Below are 14,775 nucleotides of genomic sequence, written 5' to 3' on the forward strand. Positions count from 1 at the left end.
CTTCACACGGATCAACTCCACAGGAATATATTTCAGAATGATGTCATGTGGAGCTGTGACCTGTTGTGACCTGTGAGCCGTGACTCTGAGTTGGTGATGCTGCAAGGGAAGAACCGAAGAGAAAGAGAGGTTCCTTCCTTTGTTTTGGTCTAAGCAAAGACAAGCTTTTACTATTCGATGTGGGGCATCTGAAATATCTCCTTTTCCTATAAATTCAAAGCTCACCTCAGCTTTGCTTGTGTATCTCTCTCGCTCTATATCTCTCCTTCTCTCTCTCATTCATATACTTGAGATTCTTCTTTCACGAGAGATAAGAATTCTTTGTTTGTTTCTCAGCAATGGCACAAACCAGCAGTTTCATGGCCACCCTTCTCCTCTGCATTGTCACGATGTTCGCTTCCGTATCAGCCATAGCGCCGGTGCCAGCGCCCAAATTGCAGACGGGAGCTGCGGTTGCATTGCCGATTTCAGGGGCCATGCTCTGCTCCTTTCTCCTCTTGTCTCTCTTCGCTCTCTTGAAGCACTAGTCTGTATTTTAGCTACTGCTACTGATGGTTGGGAGCTTTTTCCGATTATTTTTCTCTTTCTAATGATGGATTGATGGATGAAATCATCTGAGTTTGTTCATACCATAATACAGTGCTTCATACCTTAAATCACTATTGTTTGTATCTGTTTTCTGTTCGCAGATTCGTAATAAAGATGACTTCGTGATTCTTTTTTTTTTTTTTTTGAAGCATTAATCTTCTCTTTATTGTTTCAAATACACGCAATGCTCTGTAAGCTATTGACATCCAATTCGATCAGGTCAATTGAATAACTTTCCAGAATTAATTCATCTTTTCTCAGCAGTTCAGCGATTGCCATTAATGCAAGAGATCCTAGAGATCCCGTTACTCTGTTAGGCTGCTCTTTGCATCTGGGGTCTGGAATCTGGATTAAGGTTCAGACCCAGTTCCGCATTTGAAAAATTCACCCACCACCATCTTAAAGAAGTAAATTTTTGGGATTATGAAAGTGATTTGACCCTTTGATTTTTGAACTCTACATTCCTTCTCTGAAGATTGGAGAATCCCCAGTTCAAGCCAAACAAGACTCTTCTGGGGTTTTTCTTTTGGTTTGTTTCAAAATTCAGATTTGTGAGAGACCACCATGGTCGCCTATGGATTGATGGAGACGTCATATAAGCCAAGCCCTATGACTCTTAGGACACTCTTAGGACATTCTAATAACTCTGTCGATTTGTCATAATTCTTGTGTACTGGATAGAATTAAAGAAAGGGATAATCCCAACATGAATGATACTTTTTCTACTCTGACAGGGATAATTTTTTTTTTTTTGGGTAAAGAATCTGACAGGGATTTAAGAGAAAGCTCCATGGAAGGTTCTTGCTAAGGTTATAACTTATAAGTTTCTCGATACAGTGTTTCAAAAAAGCAGATTCGAATCGCCGGATTTAAAGCTGGCTTGAGGCTTCTACCATAAAGGAAAAAAAATGGCTTGAGGCTAGTGCCGTAGAGCTTAGCCCCAGCTCATCTAATCTAGGATCCCCATCTACAGCTCCACCACGCCACCAAAAATAATATTGAGTAGATCAAAAGTTCTAAAAAAAAAAAAAATTATCACTATTTGGCTATATTTCAGGCATATCCACAAGTTGCTTGAAGCAATTTCAAAAGATTTATAATGACCGAAAAATCTTTTTGTGACCATTGTGAAAGAAACTTTATTTTATTTTTTCAATGAAACTAAATCCTGTCATTTTACATAAATATTGCATTAAATATATCTTCATCACTTCTCCATGCTTGAGCTTCTAAAACCCTCTATTGAACATGACCATGTCACCTTAAATGATTTTCTCATAACTTAACATGTATCGAAGCTGCTCCAAACTTAGATCTAATGTGAACATTCCTTACTTAGTTTTCCTAGTTTTGCTACACATCCTCATCTCAGCGACATTGAATTTATCAATAGGATGTGCTTCTTAACTACCCAATATTCCACAACATACATCATAGTAGGTCATATGATTATCATATAAAAATTTTCTTTTAAGTTTTAAAAAAATATATCGATCAAACAACACTTCGGACACACTTCTCCACTTCATCCATCCAATTTTCATTTTTTGTGAAACATCATCTTTCATATTACATTTCTTATTGATGACTTAACCTATATGCCTAGAAATAAGAATCATTCTCTTGCCAATTTTCACCGCCTCATTATCCTTCCCAATACATTGTATATTTTATCTCCATTCTACTTATCTTAAACCTTTGATTCCAATGTTGATCTCCATAACACCAACTTGATGTTAATCCGTGCTTTTGTCTCATCTACCAAAACAATATCATTAACAAAAATCATACACCAAGAAACCTCATGTCTCTAGTTTAATCCATTCATGATAAGCACAAACAAATAAGGACTTAAAACTGATCCTTGATGTAACCAATGAAATTGGTTCCCAAGAGGCATATACAATGCACAACCATCAATGTACATGTCACACCTCGCTCGCACAAAACCGAGCCGGTGACCGAGTTAACACCGATTAACTCACAAATTTGCTAGGATCAACAATGCAGTGACTGTAATACAGCATACATCTACTAATCTAAGATTAGACCTGTATTTTCAGCAGAAGACCTGTTCATTACAATACTTGTAATTGTTCCCCAAATATTTGATACCCAAATTGAGTTATAAAGTTTACACACATTTGGGTCCAAAGGCATGATATATATACAAAATATAACAATTTAAGCATCAAGTAACAAAAAGGAAGTACATAAAAAAGAATCAAAAGAATCACTCAGGAGTCACAGTTGTCATGCAGCACAATCCTCACAAGTGCAATCGGCACCGTGCTCGAATTCGCCAGGGACCCACCAGTCCTCAAATGGAAACTTCACAGTGGGGCCCGGCTCTGATCACCTGACGGGTAACCTGTAAAATTATCTAAAAAGAGTTGTGCACGTGGAATGAGCTCATTAGCCTAATAAGTGGAAAGGAATACCACACAAGGAAAACCACACAAACAGTCACAACACAAATGCACCTATATGCAATTCATTTTAACCCTATTAACCTAACAACATTACTAAGTCATAAGTTTTGTGCTACTCACAACCACAGTGCGCGTATGCCCCGGATTCGAGCCCCAAACCTCATATCGCGATACGTCCATAGGGTTGTTGGAGAAGGCCGTTGGAGAAAGCCCACCATTGGAGAAAGCCCACCGTTGGTACTGGGATTTAAAATACAAGCCAACTCTCGGCAAATTTAAATGGTAGAAAGTAAATGGGTGACTCCACCCGAAATAAAAGCAGTACGATCGGCCTTCTAAATATATCACCAAGGTTACTGATTGTTCTAGCGATTAGCCGTGCATACTTCTAATCACTGCAGAAGTTCGACAACCGCAACCCGATGCTTCACCCCAATGATACCCCAACACGTAAATCCCTATTAGGAAGGGTCGTAGCATAAGGGTACATCACATCCTAGCCAGATGCCTCTATATGAGCATAATACGATTACACAATGACACTATGTCCCGTACCACGTGCCACCATGCACTCGTTTTTAAGCCGTCTATGGCATATAAAATCTAGCACGCATATCATGTCCAAATGAAATTCCTCCATCACATACATCAAGACGTAATGAATATTCCATCATAACACAAAGCATAGTATATTATGTAAATGCACATTCAAATGCGTGATATGGCATATGTGATGTCTAGTCTACACACAAGTGATATGATGACATAGCTAGACTAACATATGTTAAATGATGCATAGCATTATGAAATTAAATCAGACTTTACGCCTCACTTACTTGTATATGTACACAGTGCTTGTACCCAGTACGAAAAAGATCCGATGTGTGGGTACGCGTATATTGAGTGTAACCTATCATAAACATAATAATTTATCATTTCACTATTTTGGGATCAAAATCATCATGTTTGAACACTAAAATCGGGTTTAGAATCATAAATGAGGGTTACCCATCAAATTTGGACCAATTTTAAAAATTCTGGAAAGACAGGTGCGCTAGAGCCAAAGACCGGTGGGCTATGTAGCCTGTCGGTTACTCCAGAGCTTGAAAACTCAGGTGGGCTAAAACAAAAAGACTGATGGGCTATGTAACCCATCGATTACTCCAGAGCCTAAAATTTGAGTTTTGGGAACTCAGGTGGGCTAAAACCAGAAGACCGGTGGAGTAAAAATACCCCCCAGTCTTTAAATAAAATTTTTCTAACATCATTCCCGACTTTCCTCTGACTTAAGGAACTTGTTTGGGGACTATCCGGAGATTCAAATCACTTATCTAAGGTCCAATCATGTACCCTCAATTTAGATCCAAGATCAAATCAAAAGAAAAATGAAGATTCTTACCTTTCTCAAGAACACCAATGAAACCCCAAATTTCACTTCTTTTGCTCAAGAACCTCCAAATACTCTAGATCTTCACCAATACTCCTTCTAAATCCTTCAAAATCATTATACACACATTTCATTAGACCTTAGATTTGATTATCCAAGTAGGATTAGCAAGATCCAAGTAGGTTCTTTTCCAAAAACCAAAAAGAGGGTTTAAGAATGGGGCTTTCCTAAGAAATCTTGGAATGTGTGCAATACCTACCTCAAATCGAAGACCTCAACGAGCTAATCATAAATCTGGGCTCAGAATACCAAGACCCAGCTCCGATGAAGCTCTACGGTCGATTTTTCTTTTTCTTTCTTCTTCTTCTTCCTCTTTTCCTTTATTCTTCTTTCTCTCTCTTCTTTACTCTCCCATCGACCAACTAAAATTAATGAGGGAAAAGACAGTTAATGTCTCCCCCTTTTATACTTGGGCCCCCAAAATATCTTCTAAATCTCATGTGGGTATATCTCAGGTGGGTTAAATCTCAGGTTGATATATCTCAGGTGGGTATATTTCAGGTGGGTATAATCTCAAGTGGGTATATCTCAGGTGGGTTAAATCTCAGGTGGGTATATCTCAGGTGGGTATATCTCAAGTGGGCTATCTCAGGTGGGTTATCTCAGGTGAGCTAAATCTCAGGTGGGTATATCTCAAATGGATTAAATCTCAGATGAGTATAATTTCAGGTGGGTATATCTCAAGTGGGCTATCTTAGGTGGGTATAATCTCAGGTGGGCTATCTCAGGTGGGCTAGATCTCAGGTAGATATATCTCAGGTGGGTATATCTCAGGTGGATTAAATCTCATGTGGGTATAATCTCAGGTGGGCTATCTCAGGTGGGCATAAACCCCCCCACATAATATTAGATTATATTGGCACCCGCCAATACTAGTACATATATTTCCTTTCTGTACTTGGCCTCGTGGTGCTTGCAAGTGCAAGGCTTGGGTGCACATATTACCCTTGGTACCCGTTTGGTCATGTCAGGCCAACCCGAGTTCAAGGTCACTCTTGCTACCACATTCCATATGGTACCTACGTCGGTTCTTTCCGGTTCAACCCCTATATGATCAAACCAAGTTAATGCAGTTAATTAGACTGGGTTTAGAAAGTAGGGTATCACAGTACCCCATCCAATTAATCATACCTTCTAAATTGGAAGATGTGAGCCTTTTATCATTCTAGATAACCCATGTATTATCTTATCTAAATTCTAGGTCAATAGAACAGCATTATAGGAGATTCATTCTTGGTCTGTGTAGCATGTACAACTGTCTATTTACTTAACACTGAGTTTAAATATATATATATATAATAAAAAAAATAAAAACTTTTTACGGCTTCATATATTAATTGAAAAAACATAAATCACAAGCCTAATGCCAAATGATTTGTCTCAAGAACACAATCAGGATCTCAAATAAATATTGATCATAAAGCTGTTCTTGAACAAGCATATTACAAGATGTGTTCCAACCAAAACAACAAAGTCTTCACAAGGTTCCTCATTGCAAATCACAAACAAGTGTGCAAAAACACCTTCTGAGAACAACATCCTTTTTATTTCATTAGCAATTAGGAACTAGTCATATATTGTCTTGCTTGTTTTGTCCAGACAAAAAAAGAATGAGGAGAGCAGAAACATTGGATTCCGCATTATAATAACAAAAATGAAAAAACAACTGTGTGTGATAAAAAACCATGCCTCTCCTCTCCAGTAGACATATATTGCCATCTAAAACTACACTTTTACACTATCATTAACTAGCTACTGACCCATTACTCTGTAGTAAGGACAATATAGCTTGCAAAAGAATTGTTACCTTGGAATCAACTCACACTGGCTCTTCCTTGCTCGGATGCGGCCTCTGTTTGAGCTTTATTCCTCTCTATGGCCCGCGACCTCCTGTGGCATATACTTCTAGTCCTGCTTAGCGAGCACCTCAGCTGCAGCAAAGTAACAATCCCCACTCCTAGCCTTCGCAGAAACATGCTTCCCGGCCGAAGACAACTCCTCCCTTGTCTCATCCGTAAATAGACGAACGAATCCCTCAACAATTGCAGAGTGCCCTTCCCTAAACAAATCAGGAAGTGAAACCTCGTACCGTACCAAGATATCCGTGATCAAGTCTGTGATTACAAACTCCATCCCAGAGCGGGCTGAGTGACGCTTCCTTCGACAAGCAATCCACTTAACCTGAACTTGCTCTTCGATGGGTTTGCCAGATACTTCTCCATGGCATCTGTTGGGGTGACATAGAAGACCAACTGGTCCTGGAAATTGTTTATGACAGTCACAATGAAACCGGCAACGCAACTGAAAGTAAAGTGCGTAAGTCCAAAGCCGGCGGTTCTGAAGCTGACGAGCTCTGGCACCAATATCGACTGTTCGTTTGGGAACTGGTTGGCGACGGAGGGTCAATAGATATCGGAATCCAGCAGTTGAGAAGGGCAATTCGACAGGGGCAATAGAAAGATTAGCAGAAGGAGAAGTAATTAAAAGTGGAGATTCGATAATGGCAAAGAAAGGGAGCCCCGATCGACAGAGAATTGCAGAGAGTGCTACGAAGACGAGATCCAAATCGCAAGCAAAGCCTGGAAGCCATTGGAAATTCTCCAAATCCCTCGAAGGAGAAAAAGAGGGAAAAAGAGAGAAGCAGATTACTTGACCGGAAAACCGAGCTTCAGTAGGAGCTTATCGAAAGGATTGAATCCGTACAGTTGAACAAAACCGGAAAGAAGTTCAAATCAATTCACCCTCTCATTGTAATCTGTATAAGGGTTTCCAGGGTGGAGAGGAAAAATCAAACTGAATTGAGCTTAAGAAGATTCAAGAATCAAGACGGAGGAGGAGGAGGGAATTGGGAAATGTTTTGGCTTTCGCGCAAACGCGCGGGTCTGGGGATGGTTTTCCACGCTTTCACAACTCACGAGTCCCACTCGGCTTAAAGGCTAACGCACAAGAAAGGATTCGAGAGGATATTTTAACGTTACCAAATAATTTAGTCATTAGGGTCATGTAAGAACTGTACTCCTAATAAGATAGAAATCTCGGAAGCAATAAAATTAAGATCGGAGACTAATAAAACTTTAAGTGGAAATCCGCATCAGAATTACTGTATGCAAGGGACTTTCATCTTAGGAAGCATGCGACTCTGAATTCGACTCTTTTCATCTACTTGGGATCACTGATATAGGGATATTTAATAATCGTCACTGCTTTCAATGAAAATTGAATGGTTCTCATTCAACCTCGGTAATGATCTGATCCAAACAATTGTAAGATTAGTACTAGTCAGACCGAAGACATCTCTTCTTGAGATGCCGTAAACTATTTCAGATGCAATGAAGTCGATCGTGATTGATTGTGGCTTCTCCAAAGGAGATAAGTTCATTTTCCTAATCTTGGTACTCAATAAGTGCCAAAGTACTCGATGGATCTTATGAGAGCCAAGAGCCTTTCAACCCCACCCCATAAAAAGGATAAAATGAAAGCCAATATGTCCCAAATCAAAATGAGCAGGGCAAGGGGTGTCAACGGTTCGGTTTGACCTAATTTCAGTCCAGGTCGAATCAATTTTGGTGTGGGAATAGTGACACCGAAACCTAACCAATAAGGATATTTTGATTTCAGTTTTGATGCGGTTTGATTTCGGTGGTTTTACTTCGGTTTCTTATATCGATTTGTAATTAGGTTGGTTTCGATTTTTTGATTAGTGTGGGTCTAATTTTCCATACAAAACTATACAAATTTTGATTTCTTTGTTGATTTTTGGGCTGTTTTTGGTTTCTTACCAGTTTGATCCAATTTCGATCCGATTTTTGAATAGGTTTCGGTTTCGTTTTGGGTTCAATCGGTTTCAATGCGGTTCAGTTTGTTAAGGGGGTTACGATATGCCAAACCAAAACCAGCCCAATAAGACTTCGGTACGGTTTGGTCCAGATTCAATCAGATCAGTCTAAGGCAGTTTTACCGGTTCGGTTTAGTTATTGACACCCCTAAGCAGGACCCATACATGATTAAAAGTCACTATGACCAGATTATTTTTAATGCTCCCAGTGATGCATCTATCTTAGAACTTTTTAAAACCATATTTGAATGTTTAATCAACTTAATCAACCACCACAATTAGGGGTGTCAATTCTTAAACCGAACCAAACCGAAGCCTTATTGGGTCGGTTCGGTTTGGAGTATTGCAACCCCAAAACCAAACTGAACCGCACCGAAAACCGAATGAACCCAAAATCAAACCAAAATCGGCTCAAAACCCAGACCAAAACTGAAACCAAACCGGTAAGAAACCAAAACACTCCAAAATTCATTAAAAAAATCAAAATTTGTATAATTTTGTAAACATTTGCATGGAAAATCGAATCCAAACTGGATCAAAAACCAAAACCAACCCAGTTACAAATCGATTTAAGAAATCGAAGACAAACCGAAATCAAACCGCACCGAAACCGAAACCAAAACCGAAACCAAACCGAAACTGGAATTTCCTTATTGGTTCTGTTTCAGTTTCAACTTTCCCACACCGAAACCGACTCAACCCGGACCGAAACCAAGCCGGACCGACCGATTGACACCCCTAACCACAATCATTGATTCAAAAGCATAAGCATGTTAATAACCCCAATAACTATGCTTAATCAACCACTAATAAATCCTTCGTACCATACTTCCAAAAAAAAAATTCCATCTTCAACTCTCATTCAAACTGAGTACTGGGTGGTTACCGAAATTACAAGTGAGAAACATCATGCAAGGCACTTCGAATCACTACAAAACCAACCCAAAAAGGCAAAATATTATTGTCACAAGGGTTACTTCTACAAACATCACAAAATACCAATTTTGTCACACGGAAGATTGAAAGAAAATGGTCAAGATTCATCTATCAAATTTCAGAATTTAATTCAATCAAATACTCCCTAACAGGAATGCATCCCATGGAGGTCCATGTAAGTGTAACAATACTTTATAACCATTACTGTGCAGACTCCCAACTCTGAGCAGGAACAATTTGTTTAGATAGGAAGAACAACAAAAATGGTCAGCTCATATCAATCTTTTCACTTCTGGAAAAGCATAAATTGTTGTGAAATAAATAACTACCCAAAAGAAACATCGAAAACTTTATTAGTTGCTTCTGCTCTTAAAGGGACAAGATATTGCCTGCATGAATTCATGTACTTACAAACTTTCAGAGGTTTTTTCCCCAGATTATCTCATCATAAGCATAATTGTGGAAATTTACCAATAGTTTAAGAGTAAATCCATATATACCCATTTATGTACAGTATTGATTGATGTAATAATGATGGGCAGGGCATAACAATGTAAATGCACAATCGTTTGTCACTCATTATACAACCCTTTCAAGGATGCACTGGGGATTCATGAAACAACAAGCCAAATGCAGATTCTCAAAAAATTGAACCTCAATATTACCATCCATTTTTTTTCTGTTTCTTCCCTAACCACCTCTGTGTATAGTGAAAGCTGTTTATTACTACAGTTGACTATGCCCCATTGTGAGTCCACCTTTTGGGTCCCCAGCAAGCATATTCTGGACAAAACAATGGCAAGGAAAAAGTAAATCAGTAACACGGTGTAACTTGTAAGAAAATCTCAAAGAGAGACGGGCAAACATACGGTTATGAGAGAAAAAGAAGCCTAATCAACCAACCACACGATTGGGTAGATTCAAAAGCATGTTAATAATGTAGGAACTCTATTTTTTCCACATGGGTGGGGGGTGTTTAGCAGATCTAGTGTCCTACTTCTAAATTTCTTTCCTCACTTTGTATTTGGTGATTGATCAAGGATTATCCCCATTAGATAAGCAGTATTTTTTTTTTTTTATGGGAGAAGAAAAATAAATTAAATTAGCTAAGAGAAATAAAAACATCATTGTCCAGATTACAGATAGACATATTAGATCGCCTAATCATCGCATTGATGCTATGTTGGCCAAAAAAACCACCACTCATAGGCCTGAGCGTAAGAGAGAAGGTAGAGATAGTGTCATAGACATCCAAAAAACAGAGGAATTGTCTCTATGCCCCGTGTTGCTAGGAGCCTGAAACAAATATCTACAAGCCCAGTCTAGGTCCAAGCTAAAGAGGCTTCGCGACCAAGAAAGCCCTTGACCACTGTATCCTGAAATGGCATGGAAACCCAACAGTTGGAGCCGACAAGTTAGGGGTATAACTTGGGCTCAAACAACTCAAGCCTACCAGAAAATTTCTTTGTATAGACTGTTTTTTAGCCATGGGTCAGGCTCGGGCAAAAAATCCCAGCCAAAGGTCTGTCCGGGCCAGGTTAAGGTCTCAGTTTTAAGTCCGGCCCGGACCAACCCAAATCAAAGCTGCATGCATACAAGGTAGGTTCACCACATCATATGGTAATATGTACATACAAACTTCAACATTGATTTAGCATATCTAAGGTAGTACCTCTATTAATAAGATAGGTGTAGTCAAGGATCGAGATCTTGGTTTTGGGCCTGGTTCCGGTCAGGCCTGAAACCAAGAAGTGTTGGATCTCGTTTTGAGGTTTTGACACTAGTTTTGACCACCCTTGGTTGGGCCTGGGCCTTCAAAGACCTCGGCTCAACCCAGGGGACTGAACCCCATACGACAAGTAGGAGAAAAGGTGGAATAACCTGGCAAGGAGAGAAGTTTAATTAAAAGCCCCATCAGTGGGAATTTGTCACAGGACCACACAGCAGTCATGAACCTGCGTTATTAGAACCCTGTTTAACCCACCAAATGAGATTGCAGTAGTTGGGTACAAGAAGTGAAGAATCACAAAAAATGTATAGACCAATATACAAGGACAAGCCCAAATAAACACTTCTTCAAAATCATTGGATACTAGCCATGTCATAAAACATGTACAGGTTAATGTTTGATTATATAGGAAAGACACCGTGTCATAACCCAAGTTGTTAGTTAGTATAATAGCACCTTAACCAGTGGCACAGGGTATTACATAATTACACCAAACTTATTTATGACATTATTATTGCCATGTTAGATGGCTTGTCTTGAGATGTCTCCATAATTATTTTTAGAAAATTGAACATGTAATGGTTACACTCAGAAATAGTTCCGACCTAATTTAACACATTAAACATAGCTGCTTACTGTCACACTGGGAAATACTTCTGACAAAGTTGACACATGAAATATAGCTGTTTACTGCAAAAAGATTGGAAGCAGAGTCTTAATCATATGCATAAACTCACCTTCTGCAGGAGTGGAGTGCAACAAGGGCAACAGTATAGATATTTTAGGCACTCCAAGTTGAACATGTCTGCAATCAAAATTAAAAATCTGCCCATATGGAGACAAGTCAGGAAGGCAGATATTTAAGACAAATGCAATATATTTAATAAATTAAACAACAGTGAGGATACTAATAAACTGAATGAGGTAACCAGCCTAGGCCAAGACCAATTTGCAGTTCACCAGTGATCTTAAAAAAATTCAAGAACCTCAGGCATGAGATCACGGGAGTATTCAGTAAAGACCATCGTAAGGACCCAGATAACCATCGTAAATTTATGGCATACATTACTGTGTCATCAGTTTTAAGTATACATGAGTAGATTTGCCCTTCACATTCTGGCTAACACATGTGACAGATAAATGGAGAGGAAAGGAACAGGCAAAGCAGATCACATACTAGATACAATACCTTGGAAGCTTTATTAGCTAGTTCTCTTCACCTTAGACGCAAATTACTAAAGAAATCAGAAATCCTGGAATAACCAAAAATTTTAGTAAAAGGAAAAAAGAAAGGACACCAAAGAGACAAATCACCAACTAAGTGGAAAAGGGAGCACGAAGTAACACAAACCTTATATCTTTAGCAATTACAGTGTCTCCATCTTCAGCTGCAAGATGCCGCAGAACAACTTCTTCCAGGCTGCCATCACGATAAGCATGCTGCAGAAGAGAAAGTGAATGTATTAAATCGTTACCTACATTATAATGTTTCCAGGACAAACCATGGCACCAAACAGAAAAAATAAAAGGGGGTGAATAAGCAATAAATGGGCAAGTGGACTAGTGGAACAACAAGGAATTCAAAGAAGAAGAAAATGCAGTAAAAATAAGAATCAGTACTGGTATCATTACTTCACAATGCGAAAGCACATGATATATGCTAAACAGCTAATCTTTGCCAAGCCATTATATCCTTCTCATTCATTATCCCTCCATAAACCCTGAAAGCGGCCTAGCATAACTGTTAGAACCCAAGATCTGTAACCAGTAACTTGAGAGAGGAGAGAAGAGATTGAGGTAGAAGAAGAGAAAACACTGCAAAGAGAGGAGCAGCCGATCGTGTTTGGCACTCCCCCTCATTGTGTATTTATAACAATCAAAACCAGTAACCTTACAATTAGAAACCTTGTGGAAATAGAAAACATAGATCCTAATCTAACCAAGTTAAGAAACAAAGTACTAGCCTAATTCTAGCCTAACTAGGAAACAATAAACCAAAGATAAAGTCAACAACTAATTACAATAGGGACAAACCCCTATCGTGACACATATTTTAACAGCAACAAAATGGAACAGTTGAACCGAGTCATTTAACAGAAAATTTGCCTCCTAAAACTTTCCTTGTGCTCCCAAGACCAAACCCCGAGCTTTCCTGACGGAGCAGGACTTAACCGAAAACACATAAAACTTCTTTAAGAGTGAAACCAATTCAATAACATATGCAAACTTCGAGAGGTGAGCAGGCCAGTCTTCTTTAGCAATTAGCCATCAGAATGTACCAAAGGCTTAAAAGAGACACAAAGGTTACGCTCTTCCATGGGAATATAGCTACAACGAAAAGGAACAAAATATGTTGGGTATTGAACCCACTAAAAAGTGGATTGATCACGATGGACACCATAACATGTTAATTTCGGGGTCCATTACAAGAACAAAGTAATTCACAAGATTAAAACAATTCAGAAGCAGAATACTGGACAGGAATGAAATTCTTTTCATACCAGAGTTGCTATTTTAACCATTCCAGGAACGGTAGAAATATTATATGGCATGAGCCACCCAACTAAGAACACACCTAAATGTGATGCTATTCCTATGGGAAAAAAAAAACCCCTACAAGCATAGTCAATGAAGCAATTGAAGCTCCCAAAGTGAGAAGTACCCAAATGGAATGTAAGTTATATGCATTCAAAACCATAAGGAAGACATATATTAAGCACAGCCACAATTTATTATGAGAATTAACCACATTAAAACGAAGTTTCACGGAGAAATGAGATTAATTCACGATAACCAAAACCAAGAAAAGGAAAAAAGCAATAGTTATGTTCTGTTGCAACAAACCTTATAGAAACAACTAGTCCCAAAGGGGCATGTCCCATTTCCAAAGTCAAAGTACCTGCAGTCAATAGACCTGCAAAAGAAAAGGTATATTAGCTCCAAACTTGATACCCAGAATCAAGGTTGAGAAGTAAGACACCCATTAAGTACCCAAGTGTAAATAAAGTAAAGACGTACCCAGTGTACAAGGGCTCCCACCACTGAGGGGTCTGGAGAGGGTCATAATGTATGCAGCCTTACCCCTACTTTGTGGAGAGGCTGTTTTCCGACTCGAACCACGACCACTAGATCGCAATGGAGCAACCTTACCATTGGGCCGAGGTCATAAATTGGGTTCAACCAGCAAGTTGACAACTTGTTTCAAGTTCTTTACCATATGATTTCTTGTTTTCATTGTATGGACTCGATTGTTAATTGCTCACTTTTCTCTGTCATTCACTACTTTGTTAAATGACCAACCAGTGTTCCTTCTTCTACTGTATTGCCTTGCCTATCAGTATGTATCATTTGATATTAGTGATGGTTGCCAATACATCATCTCCGAGGCATCAACTAGTCAATGCTTCATCGCAAGAGACCTAAGCATCTGAGTCACCACTTGACAATCTTGTAAGTGAGACATTCCATAGACTGTTACAAAATAGTCCTAATAAAATATGTGGTTTATGTCAGGTCATACGATTGGGCATCAAATTGGGTCCAATACAGGCCCATAATTTGGGTCACATTCAGCCCATCAGTTCAATCCAAAGAAGAGATCAAGCCAGCAGATTGAAACATTAGCTAACAACCTTGCCTAGTTGGAAGAAATATCTCCAGAATTGTTTCCAGATAAGAAGAATATCGACCAGCTCTAATTGAGGGAGTATTTGGTCATCGAGATTGCTGATTTGTAGGGGATTTTAACAAATCCCATGGGCGTCTAGGACGACAGCTATCGACCAGCCTAATTTGTTGAAGATTTCCA

General features: G+C 39.0%; 1 protein-coding gene and 2 long non-coding RNA genes across 4 annotated transcripts; all 3 read right to left on the reverse strand.

The window, feature by feature from the left end:
• Positions 1-2,618: 2,618 nt before the first annotated feature.
• Positions 2,619-4,463, reverse strand: LOC122068111. The gene is made up of 3 exons (XR_006136979.1): positions 4,420-4,463; positions 3,857-3,930; positions 2,619-2,971 (listed from the first exon to the last, which is right to left on the reverse strand). It is a non-coding gene; the product is annotated as an uncharacterized LOC122068111 (long non-coding RNA).
• LOC122068110 (cytochrome c-type biogenesis protein CcmE homolog, mitochondrial-like) lies at positions 4,457-7,146 on the reverse strand (the record flags this gene model as incomplete). Its single annotated transcript, XM_042631952.1, has 2 exons — positions 4,457-4,513; positions 4,667-7,146. A coding segment is annotated over one exon (774 nt), but the record flags the coding sequence as incomplete, so codon positions are not given.
• A 2,418-nt stretch (positions 7,147-9,564) lies between these two features.
• On the reverse strand, positions 9,565-14,710 carry LOC122068109. Of its 2 annotated transcripts, XR_006136978.1 has the most exons (6): positions 13,986-14,710; positions 13,812-13,881; positions 12,319-12,407; positions 12,157-12,220; positions 11,705-11,792; positions 9,565-10,021 (listed from the first exon to the last, which is right to left on the reverse strand). It is a non-coding gene; the product is annotated as an uncharacterized LOC122068109 (long non-coding RNA). The 2 variants fall into 2 exon arrangements; XR_006136977.1 differs by lacking the exon at positions 13,986-14,710 and having other exon boundaries at positions 13,812-13,964.
• Positions 14,711-14,775: the final 65 nt, after the last annotated feature.

This window comes from Macadamia integrifolia, unplaced genomic scaffold, assembly GCF_013358625.1.
Source record: "Macadamia integrifolia cultivar HAES 741 unplaced genomic scaffold, SCU_Mint_v3 scaffold3416, whole genome shotgun sequence".
Lineage (NCBI taxonomy): Eukaryota > Viridiplantae > Streptophyta > Magnoliopsida > Proteales > Proteaceae > Macadamia > Macadamia integrifolia.